The 12,179-nt window shown below is 43.8% G+C and overlaps 1 protein-coding gene across 1 annotated transcript in view; it reads left to right on the forward strand.

Moving 5' to 3' along the window:
* The first annotated feature begins 633 nt into the window (after window positions 1-633).
* OTOA (otoancorin) overlaps window positions 634-12,179 on the forward strand; it is a 38,660-nt gene continuing 27,114 nt past the window's right edge. The window contains exons 1-10 of the mRNA XM_054213234.1: window positions 634-830; window positions 1,164-1,192; window positions 1,284-1,314; window positions 1,408-1,435; window positions 2,364-2,451; window positions 3,910-4,041; window positions 5,440-5,675; window positions 5,890-5,993; window positions 8,749-8,855; window positions 9,409-9,548. Coding sequence (XP_054069209.1) covers window positions 752-830; window positions 1,164-1,192; window positions 1,284-1,314; window positions 1,408-1,435; window positions 2,364-2,451; window positions 3,910-4,041; window positions 5,440-5,675; window positions 5,890-5,993; window positions 8,749-8,855; window positions 9,409-9,548 — 974 coding nt within the window. The 5' untranslated portion in view covers window positions 634-751. The remainder of the gene's footprint in view (window positions 831-1,163; window positions 1,193-1,283; window positions 1,315-1,407; window positions 1,436-2,363; window positions 2,452-3,909; window positions 4,042-5,439; window positions 5,676-5,889; window positions 5,994-8,748; window positions 8,856-9,408; window positions 9,549-12,179) is intronic.

The raw sequence follows: 12,179 nt of genomic DNA on the forward strand, positions 1-12,179 counted from the left end.
CATAGAATCTGTTTCCTAGCTGGTGGAGAAAAATTGACGGTATGCTTTTCCTGAGCGCACAGACGACAGCTTTGATCCGTCCAAGTGAAGCAGCACGGCCTTGAACTCCGCTTCCCAAATGTGTCGCTTTCCCTCCGCTTCAGAGGGGCGTCCTCGCCCTTTGCAGTGACGGTGGGGGGGACACTCCCTCACCCCCTGCCCGCGGCCCCCACGCTGGCACCAGCTGCCCTCCGCTTGCGGGGACCCGCCGGTGGTCACCGCGCTGGTGGTCACCCCGCCGGCGTCCTCGCGAGGTGGACACAGATCAGGGTTTGTTTGGAGCTTCTTTACTGTTGGCTTTTTCACACCCTCGGTTTCTTTTCTATTTTGTCTCTGTCTAAAAGGATTTGATTTTTTGCTTTAACAAACTGCATTTAAGTAATATTTAGGTGGAAAGTGGCTTAGTAAACAAACGGGGCTACTAGGAACAAATTAGAACAGCTGCTTGGTAAAAGGTAAATAAATCTGGCTGCAAAGGCACACTCAGTGGAGTTGTAGCTGCATAAAAGATAGATCTATCCTGGAAAAACACCCAAATTAAAAAATTGGGAGCAAGAACTTTTAGATCATTCTGATCTCTATCTGTATGCCATATGTGTACTCTCTGATTTATAGCTATGAAAGTTTTGGGTGACTATTGCCTTGTGACTCTGTTCTTTTTATTTTCCTTTTCAATCCAAATATCTTCTGATTCTAATAAACGCTAGAAGAAATGTCCAGACTTTTGAAGATATGTTTCTTATTGATATCAGTGACTTGTGCTGAGATTACACGCAGTCAGAACTCCGAAGGTAAGACCAGAACTCCTGTTTTGAGTGGATGGAAAAAGCTATGTGTAGTGAAATAGATGCAGTAGTGTTTAGTAAGTAGGACCGTATTCTCTGCTCTCGTGCCTTCATGGAGCTATGTCAGCAAAGAATTTAACCAAGATTGCTTATTATTTAATAGCCTTTTATTTTCACTGTTTTTCTGTAAATACATTAAATCAAAACTGCATTAAATGCTTATAAATAAATTCTATGTGTACATATAATTTCAGTGCATACAATACATATATTTTTGTATAACACAGTTGAATGGTAAAACATTAAATCCACTTTTAGTAACGGGATGATCTTTTACAGATTTGCCACCGTTATTACAGAAAGCTGTGGTTAGTATTTTTATTTGATCTCTCTACTAACATTTTATATTATAATCTAAAAATAATAATTTATTACATATATTTGTAATTTTTTCCTTAGGAGGAAGTAATAACTGGGAAATATCTGAATGGTAATGTAGAAAATTGTTCCCACTTATGCTTCTAAAAGGAATTAAAACTCAATATCTCACCATAACTTTTTATGTTCCATTTTTCATATGTAGCCCTCCTTGATATTCTTCATTTTCAGAGGTAATGTATTACTCTTACCATCTTGATTTTCGGTATTATCTTGCACTTCAGATATGATCTGTTTCATTTCCACAGAAACTGGAACATTATGGATAAAATGAAATTGGCACATATGATTACTTTGATTTAGATCTCCTGTGAGGAGTATTTCCTCTTAACAAGGAAAAAGCTGTTTTTCACAGTAAAGCAAAAAACATGCATAGAACGAGGCTGAGAATAAATATGTGCTACAGTTTTCAAAAGTTTTCGTAATTAACTTGTTCATATGTTTCAGAATGGCGTCTTAAGGAAATTAGGTGCAGTTCCAGCTTTCTGTCCATCTTCCTCTTTCAGTCTTGCTCCATCCCCCTTCCATCCCCCTTCCTCCAGCTCCTGGCAACTTTTGAATTATTTGCTAATTTTGTTTGAATTTGAAAGAGCAATATAAGCCTCAAAGGCAATTCCGCTCCTACTCCTATGTTTTGAGAAAATCAGTGGCTGTATAAGAAGGTATGTTGAAATTAAAGCCTCTGCGGAGGGAAGGGCGGCAGGCGTTGGTCACTGTGATTTCATCCTACAAGCAGATCAGAACAGGCATAATGGGGTGCTAGGACACACTCCTGTAGCTCCGGGCCAGCCGCTGCACAGCTTGTCTCATGCCTGGAGACGGTACTGACAGCAGTATGTTGGAAAATCGAGATTATTGTGGGTGGTTGTGGAGTTAGGTTAAAAAAAAGGTAAGTAATTCATTGTGCTCCTCATTGAACCACAGTTTTCATTGCGTTAAATAGGTCGTCTGTTAGTCGTCTTAGGCCAGAAAGCTGAATACTCCTGTCATTATGGTGTTAGTAACAGTGTTTGCTTTTCTCATTCTTGTTTTGTCTTGTAATCTGCTATTTTACATGTTATATTATTTTACTGGCATTGTTGGTCCTGTTTTCTGTTACAGTGCTAATGTCTGGACAACAGATACGCTTACAAAAGTCATGGCGTACTTTCATGCCCAGGACGTTATGTTTACTCTTAGCAGCCTGCAGGTTTGTGCCATTTAAAATGCATGAAAATTCTTGTTTAAAAAAGAATTTAAAAAGGAAGCTATCTCTGTACCAAAACCAGGTTGTCAATAATAGAGATAACTAACAGATCTACAACGTAGCTGATAAATAGGAAATGGGAATAGGGTTTTTGGTTGTTTTTTTCCCCTAAGATTGCAGGAGTATGCAAGGCAGAAATAAGAAAGAAGATCTTTTTGCTTTTCCTCTGATGGAAAGCAGAAATTAGGAGTTTTCAGGCTCAACCATTGCTTCTGAATTGAGCGTATACACATGCTCTTTCTCCCAGGTTGTGACCGTGGCTGTAGTTTGCAGTTTGTGACGGAATGAGAGGCTCCAGAGCATCCTGCAGAACACATCCACATTTTAAGGCTCCACTGAACTCTGGTTTTGTACATTGTCGATGTGGAGGTGATACAGGAGGAAGTTGTTCCTTCTCCCTGGTCGCTGTGACAGGTTACCAGCTGGTTTAAGTGGAGCTGTAGCCCCTCATCACAGCTCGACCCCCTCCCTCTGCCCCGCACACTCGGGGGAAGGGAGGTGTCACACGTGCCATCTCTGTGCCTCAGGCGATCCCAAGAGACCAGGGCCGTGCAGCTCCATGGCACGCAGGCCTTCTCCCAAGCTCCATTTCGCTGCCATAGCTCATCCAACCCTACAGGAGACTGACGCTGCCGCGTCCCGTTCCATTAGGCTTGTTAACAGTTTAGGGCTGTGATCAGGCCTGGACCCCTGGGCAACAAGGACCCAACTATCTTCACATTCCTTGGTGGCAATGCACGCTAAGCAAAGGCAACAAAGAACCGTTTCAACTCAAATTCCAAACCAATTCTGAAATAATTCTGTCAGGAATTAGAAGGGATCTTACTCCAGCCTGGTGCTAATGAGCCTTGCAGTGCATTCTGTTCCGACGTTATAATTCCCCTTAGATTTTCAAAACGGGCATGAGATTGTTAGCTGGTGATGCAGTTTGATGTGAGAGACAATATTTTTGCCTTACAACCTGGTACAGGCTTTTCCTCCCATCTGATTGCACATTTCCTTCCTTTTTTTAAGTAATAATAATATGCACACAGTATATGATTTTTTTGGAGGTCATTAAAGGGTTCATTTTCACAGCTCTGCTGTGTGAAACAGAAAAGCATTATTACGCTTGTTTCATGAAGTCAGAAACTGAGGCATCCTTGTTAAATGGCTCACTGGCAAGGACTCGCTTATGAAGCCAAGGACAGGATTCAAAAATTATTGTCTTTCAGTGTTACATTTAGATTATTTTGGTTTACAGTTTGTGTTGAGCATAGTTATTTTAGTCATTGACAACACAGGCAATACGGGAGCTAAGGACTTATCTCTCCTTAAACAGAGATTTTCAGGGAGTAAAAAATATCCCCACTACAATAGTACAATTTTTATCTATATCACGCATATTTTTCTATACTTCAGATGTCCATAAAAAGTTACCTGAAGAACCTTTTATACCAGCCTAGGCAACTATTGTCCGAATTTCAACAGCTTGATCAGCAGCAGTTCCAAACTGCAATGAAGTATCTTTTCAACAGCAGAAAGGACCGTCTTGTAAGTCACTTTGCACTTGTGAAAAATAAAAGCTGCCGTCGATGGTTTGGGTAAACAGGAAGGGGCTGGACCGGGGGCCTCGCGGTGCGCCTCAACCAGTTACTTTGCTGGCTTGGATTAGATTCCAGGAGCCCCGCTCCGTGGGTTGGACTTACTTCATTTAATTATTGTTGTCTAAGAGTTTGGTGCCAAGTCCAAGTCAATCGTCTGGATTTTCTCTGTAATGAGTGGAGAGAAACGCATCTCCAGGGAGCGATTTACCTTCCTGCGCAAGTGCCTGACGTAGGTAGGACCAGTTGTTCTCAGGGAGCATCTGCCTCTCTTCAGTGGCTAGAAAGAGAGCCAAGAGGACTAAAGAAGGTGAAATTAGCTTGTTAATTAGTTATGGAGCGTACAAGCGGGTTGTTTGTTAGGCAATTTGGACGGGAGGCAGCATAACACATTTGCCTGCCTCTGGTGCGTTCCCTGTGTGACCCATCTTAAAAGCCTCACTGAAAGTCAGCGAGGGGCACCGGGGAGGTCCCTGCCGCAGGGGTGACGTCCACGGTTGGGGTGGGATCAGAGCCTACTGTCTGGCAGCTTGGCATCTTCCCCGCCGGGAGGAAGGGCCTCCGGCCTGGGAATCGCAGCGGGGAGATGAATGTGGGAGAAAGGGAGAGCGTCCCCCTGACGTGGGGCGGCCGCCCAGAACGAGCGCGGTGTCCACCCCTCGCAGTGCTTGTGCGGCGCCTGCTGCCGGAGCTCACAGGCGGGCGTGCAGCAGGAGCCGGTGCAGCACAGCACAAGCCCTTTCAGTAACTGCGGATTTTGTCTTCTCAAACGGCATCCCAGTCCTCCTGGGCCTGGTGATGTGTGAGCGCATTGCCAGGCTCCGAAGAGGCTGTCCTGGACACGCGACTTGTGAGAGGAGGACCCTCGTAATCCATCCCCAGCCAGGGTGACGTTGTTCCCGGGGCTCGGTTCTTTGATGTTGCCCCGTCTTCTGGAGGGGATGTTTGTGGTAACGGCTGCAAGAAATACTGCATGGGGGAAGGTCTGTCCTAGAGATGTCTGCATCCTAAATTATGTATGAAATAATACCCGTTCAATCCCGATATCCTTTCATTTTCCAAGTAGCTAATTCTTTCATGAGAGCACACACTATAACTTCAGCCATTTGGATTATTTTTCTGTTTCGCGCTTTGATTTTATCAAAACATTTAAGCTGGTCTCTGGCCAATGTCAGAAAGGAATTATCTGAAATAATGCCACCAGACAGTATTTTGCATCTTATTTTTGTAGAAAGCTTTCTGTCAGGCCTCAAAATGAACAATATGTTGAATATATATATTTTGAAAGAGATGTTCAATAAATAAATGTATTGAAAGAGAAATTCTTTTAACCCTTTGTTGCTTGCAGGAAATGGGAAATATTATTCTTGACTGGGATAAGACGAGAGAGAGAATTTTTCAAAGCCCAGGAGTAAACAGGACCCTGTTCCTTATAACACTGGATAAATGCTTTTTGGCTCTGAGTGCTTTGGACTGCGTGGATATCCTAAGCCAGGTTTTGCGTGTGTCAGTGGTGAACTATCTCCAACCTGATGTCATTGGGAGCCTCCCAAATGTTCTGCAGGAGGATGCCTTCAGAAACTTGTAAGCCATTTATTTTCCAGACACAATTAATACTATGTAGTATTTGCTGACTATATATGCTTTTAAAAAGAGGTTACTATATGGTCTCCATCTATTTTCCAGATGCAGCTTTCTGCTTATGTGTTGCTGTTTCTAAAAACACTTGTCCATGTGTGTCATTTAAAAAGAAAATAGTTAACTCATTAGTGAACTAACATGCCCTTGTATCACTTAGATCAACAGTATTCAAGGACCTCTATGACAAAACCTCAGCAAATACACAGAGAGCTCTGTACGGCTGGATGAAGCAGATGCTACAAAAATCCTATAACATGAGTGGTACGTTATGCACAAAGTATTTTCTTCTTGCTTATCATAAGAGAAAAACAGTCAGCAAAAGGCATGACCGTTATATTGAATTGTTTCCCAAATTTAACACGTCTGTTTAAGAGTAACTGTCTTGAAATACCTTTGCTCCAGAATACAGCAAACATCATATATTTGTTATTCACAGCAAATATTTCTCCTAAGATGCTTGCTCTTCATCTCTTCTGCACAGAGCTGTACACAAAGTCTCTGTACTCCAGCCGTTTTTCTAAGACTTAAATAGGATCCAGTGGTCAGGTGCTCTGCACAGGTGTTCACTTCTGAGCTCCTGTTCAGACTAGAGAAGTAGATCTGTCTCACAATACATTAGCCAATGCATGGTTTAAAAATACGAAAGAAATGCAGGATGTTGTGAAGGTTCTACTGCACATGGCACTGACTCAGTCAGAAGCAGCACAAGATAAAAACAAAGTTAATTAATTCTGATTTTATGCATTTTACCACATCTGTTTGCCTTGTTAAGGTGTCTTAAACAGATGTGCCACAGCTGGGACAGTGCGGGACAGGCTCCACGAGGGGCTGTGAAGTGGCAGCGGCACTGAGGCATCAGGGCCAGTGCTTGGGTTTCACTGAACACGCCGGCAGTGCTGTCATGGGAGTGCTTTAGACTTCTAGATGTGTCTGTTCTTCCTGATTTCCCTGGAAATCAAAGGCAAAATGCCCGCTTGCTTCACTGGAGCTAAATCTGGCTCCCGAGACTTGTGCCGTTTCAAAATATCAGAGTAACCCGTTAATTGGTGGAGCAGTTCGTGGCGCTGCAGAGGTGGTATTACTGCCAGCGCGCTACCGGGGCAGTGGGATGCAGGACCTGCCTGATGATACGCAGCAGTCCTGGGAAAACCCCGCGGTGTCAGGCGCCTGGGGTTGTGTCTGAAACATTAGTGACCCCCCAGTTTGTAAAAGATCACCCAGCTGAGGAGGGGCTGGCAGTCACAGTGCCTCTCCCACCTCCTGGCTGCTGCTTCAGGCCTGGAGTGGTGCCGAGACGTCAGACACCGCCGGAGGCATCGGGAGAGGAATAATCAGCACCCAGTTGTGGTGGTGTGAACGCACCAGCCCTGAGCCGGCACGGTGGGACTGCTGCCAGCACCAGGGCTGGCAAGTCTAAAGCTCGCTCAGGTACACCTGCACACCACGGAGTGCAGGACAACAGAAGAGGCCTGAAACAACCTGATTTATTCACTTTTCCTTTATATGTGGGTAGCACCGGGACCATCTGGGAAAGGGATCAGCCCTTGTGCAGGCACATCTTCCTCCCTGAAGCACAGCAGAAAAGAAACTTGAAAGAAGACTCATATTTGTGGTACTTACGGGGCATTTCTGCTGGTTTTGGTGCCGGGGAGATGGTTGCTGTGTCTCTGTTGTGCCTGCAGAAACGCTGGGGGGCTTCCATCCTCCCCGCAGGGCCAGGCAGCCCCTGCAGCCGGGACACGGGGTGGGCAGCAGGTGACGTGTGGCTTCTATCTCTCGAGAGACAGAGACAAGACCTTTCAAGAAACTTCTTTGCCACTCAGCCAATTCTTGCATGTTTCGTATTAAAAACATGGAGAAATTCAGAGATGAAGCATGCTGTTAGGCCTTGCAAAAAACAGCAAAAAACTGTAACTTTTGTATTAGAAATAACAAAACAGCTTTTGTGGATCATGGCTACCATGGCTGGTAACTGCAAGTCTGTTCTGCCACCGTCAACATCCTTAAATCGGGATAGTTTTTGTTTAACTCTTCTGTCGTATCTTTCAGCTCTCTTAACATTCCTGGTAATGGGAGGTAATATCGCTGCAAAAAACGCAGGCTTGACAGACGGGTCTGCTGGGAGCGTCGTCTTGTCACAGCTAAGGAGCTTAGACCTGTGTTTTCAAAAAAATCACTTACTAAATGGGGTGGTTCGGCTTCTGGTATTTATAGGCTTTTTTTTCAGATAATGAAAACTGCAAAATGCACTGATGATTTTATTTTAGCGGAGTTGTATCAACATTGCTAAGGAATATGTTCAGAGGCATCACACATTGAGGCATCCAAATTATGACACTTTGGAGAAAAGAAACTGTCTTTTTGGCTCGAAGTACCCACCTAGTCCATAAATACTTTTTTCTCAGGGATATTTGAATCTTGGTTTCATTTTCAGTGCTTGGGAGAATGTTACTAAATGAATGACATTTTTATACTATTATGCAGTATTTGGGGTTTTTTTGTCAACCTATTTCCATATAGGTATATGAATGTTTTTTCATTTTCTCCATTATTGCTATTGCATGTTGCTGAAATGAGTGGTATCATCAATAATAATATATAAGACATATAAAGTGTTACAAAGTATCATGCCTTCCAGGTGTTCTTAAATAATGTATTTGATTAGGAAAGCTGAATTTAAAAAGTGCTACTCCATATTTAATACTATTGGTTTAATTTTTCCTTTCCCATACTTGATCCATTTTCTGTTTCAACAACATAAAACATTCATCATTTTCATATGAGAAAATTTGAGACATTTGAATCACTATTTCATTTTCATTAAAGAATGTATGGGCTCATAAAAATGTGGTGCTAAAATCTAGCTAACGGAGGAAACCTGATTCTCTCTGCTAAGGATTTTTCTGATTTGCAGGTATTTTTTGATTATTTACCAATAACAATTTTCTGGGCATGATATATTTGAAAAATAATTACTTTCTTAACATTTTAGTGAGTGTTTATTTGTACAAAACAGAGTTCAATGAATCAGTTTCTTGGGTCAGTGCAGAAAACTTATGGATCTTGGGAAGATACATGGTCCATCTTCCGTTAGAAGACATTCTGAAAATTGGTATCAATGAAGTAAGTAACAAAATGTGATTGAATGTATCATTGTCAAGTGATGTCAGCTACAAACAATATGAACACAAATGCAAACTTAAACATGAAAAAGAAGTTTTCATTTTTTAATATATAAATATATATATATGATGTCCCTACCAATGGCAGGGGAGTTGGAACTAGGTGATCTTTAAGGTCCCTTCTAAGCCGAACCATCCTATGATTCTATAATTACTTAAATAGAAATTGAAATCAAATCCATTGTCAACCAAATATTCTTCTCTTTTTGGAATTTGAAAGTGCCTGTCATTAATATGTGATTATTTATCTGTATCAGACTTCTTTGACTTTCACTGAAAGAAAGATGGGGACCAATGATAGAAGACCGTCAAATTATTTGAGCGTTTGACAGGGAAACGCTCATTCAGTTTTGCCTTCAAAAATACTGTATTATCCAAATCTACCTTCTTTCTCTATGGCATGAATTGATTCAATTACTTTAGAGTGTCAAACGTATTTTATTGGATGTACCTATTTCGTAATCCTGATGCATGATTTTGTTTGTACTGGTCAGATAAGACTATTCATTAGCTACGACAATGCGACAAAGCAGTTGGACACCGTGTATGATATCACACCAGAGCTTGCACAGGCTTTCCTGGAAAGAATAAACTCATCAGGATTTGATATGAGAAATGCTTCAACTGTCTACAGGCAAGGCTGCTTTTCTTTTTCTTTTATGGCTGTTTATGGAGAGAATGAGTAAGTAAGGGGGAAAAGAGAGGGGCAATAAGCAGCTGGTGAAATTGTGGATATGGCATAGCTTTTTCCTTCCAGCAGGAAAATCTAGGCTGAAATCCAGCCCTGGTTAGGAACAGTGAAGAATTTCTACTTCAGGACTTTTTGGAGGTGTGCCCAATTAGCTAATGCTTTGTCTTGTGCTCCACAGTAAGGAGTTGTAGGAGAACTATGGTGGTATCTGGGGGACCCAATGGAAGCTCCATCACATCGTACACTACATCAATAGAGCAAGTTGGGACAGCGGGACATGAGTTGCCTTGGCTGTTTGAATCACAGAAGATGGGGGTGTTTTGTGGAAATCACGTTATAGATAGGATTTAGGGAGGAAATCTTAGCTCATGGCAGCCAGGACTGCAAGTGGTTTTTAGTTGGCATGGGTGTCACCAGAGAGGTCACACAGTGAAGGGGTGTGAAGCCCCTCCTGTGTCCTCTTTACATCCTGCAGGGCAGACGTGAGCCACGTTTAAACGCATGTGGCTGGTGCGCGTGTAAGCAGGAAACTGCATTTCCAGGGCTGTTAAATCAGCACTGAACTTGCTTTAACAATAATAAAAACCTGAACCTGAAGGGCCTCCAACAGCAGAAGGACACGGAGCTGTTGGAGTGGGGCCAGGGGAGGCCCCGGAGGTGCTGGGAGGGCTGGAGCCCCTCTGCTGGGAGGACAGGCTGAGAGAGCTGGGGGGGTTCAGCCTGGAGAAGAGAAGGCTCCGGGGAGACCTTCCAGCCCCTTCCAGTCCCTCAAGGGGCTCCAGGAAAGCTGGGGAGGGACTCTGGAGCAGGGAGGGGAGCCATGGGACGAGGGGGAAGGGTTTTACACTGACAGAGGGGAGATTCAAATGACATCTGAGGAAGAAATTCTTTGCTGTGAGGGTGGTGAGCCCCTGGCCCAGGTTGCCCAGAGAAGCTGTGGCTGCCCTGTCCCTGGAGGGGTTCAAGGCCAGGTTGGACGGGGCTTGGAGCAACCTGGGCTGGTGGGAGGTGTCCCTGCCCAGGGCAGGGGGTGCCACTGGGTGGCCTTCAAGGTCCCTTCCAACCCAAACTGTTCTGGGATTCGATGAAAAGAACAAAATAAACTGCTCTTACTCATAAATACGCAGTGAGCAAGAGCTACCTGCGAGAAAGTGCTGTACTCCACATTTACTTTTGCACTGTTGTATAAATGGATGTATTTAGTCCCAAGACACTGCTGTCTGAAGTTATTTGTAGTCTCCTTGGGGGATACCTTGGCGTTTTAAACTAATGGAGAATATGCTTTATGGCTTCAGAGCTCCTGTCATTACTGCAATGTAACTCACCGACTTCCATGAAGTATTGCTGATTGTCGGAGATGTAAGCGAAAGAAGAATTATGCCCACGCTCTAAATTTCAATGTCAGGAATCTTAAAAGTGATTTTACCACTCACGAGAGGTGCCACATTCTCACAGATGAGAGAAATGTCATGCTCCATAATCCTTAATATATTCCATTTTTACAACACACTTATTTTATATTACTCATTTTAACCATACCGATGATTTAAATGCACTTTTACTTTTAAGAAGTAGTATTATTCATTGCTGCTAATCCCAAAGGAGATGAAGAGCTCTTGGTGGCTATGCAATAATGCATCAGAAGGTAATTATTTGTTATAAAAATGCAGTTATAGATGTTTCTTTGATTTGTATGTTGGTTTGATGATGTCCCACGAATTCAGAGGGGCCGCTGAAGCAGTGTTTTGTTCTATCGCTAAGCAGGTTGTTGCTGAGGGACTAGACGAACTAACAGCTACGCCTTTCTGTGCTGCAGAATTTTACTGAGCTTGTGATGGTGCGGCAGCATCGTCTGCTGTTGATTTAGTTCACATCTGGGCGTTATTGCCCAGAGTCTGACTATGCCCGCATCACTGAATCGCTAAAAACAGGGACTATAGCAGGAAAGCTGGGCTTTGTACGTTCTCGTGCTGTGTAAATTATGAAAGCAAAGACTAGTCGTTTACGGAGACAGGGGATTCATTCCGGCTTCCTGCAAACGAGTTCATCACCATCGCTGTGACGTTTAAAGCCCGGGGGAGCCATGCACAATTCAGACCTGCTTTGCAGGGCCGCGGGTGATGGCAGTGAACAAGCACAAGGCTGAAGTCAGAAGGTGCTTGCCCGTGGTGGTGGGGCTCTTCTCCACCCGCCGTGGCTGTGGTTGCGCTTTGCAGAGGTTAATAGAAATGACGACCTTAACGTTAGATCCTGGGTGCTGCGGAGGAAAATGACCTGGTTCACAGCCTTGCAAACTGTGGCGCGGGCACAACCCAGACGGAGCCTCAGCACGTCTTCTCCTGGCCGGTGCTGAGCTGGACGGGTCTCCGTCCATGGGCCCGTCTTGGGTCTGATGTGGCATAGAGCAGGCGTTGTTTAAACCCGAAGAAACAAAGAGGCTGTGTAACGCTCCAGCTGCCGCCCTGACACAGGAATGAGTTATGCTGCATGTGAAATCCAGGCAGGACTTAAGAGTTCAAAACATCCAATCGATCCAGATAAGAACTCAGCGAGCCACTTCCAGAGACTTATTTA

Source organism: Rissa tridactyla, chromosome 8 (genome assembly GCF_028500815.1).
Source record: "Rissa tridactyla isolate bRisTri1 chromosome 8, bRisTri1.patW.cur.20221130, whole genome shotgun sequence".
NCBI classification, from domain to species: Eukaryota; Metazoa; Chordata; class Aves; order Charadriiformes; family Laridae; genus Rissa; species Rissa tridactyla.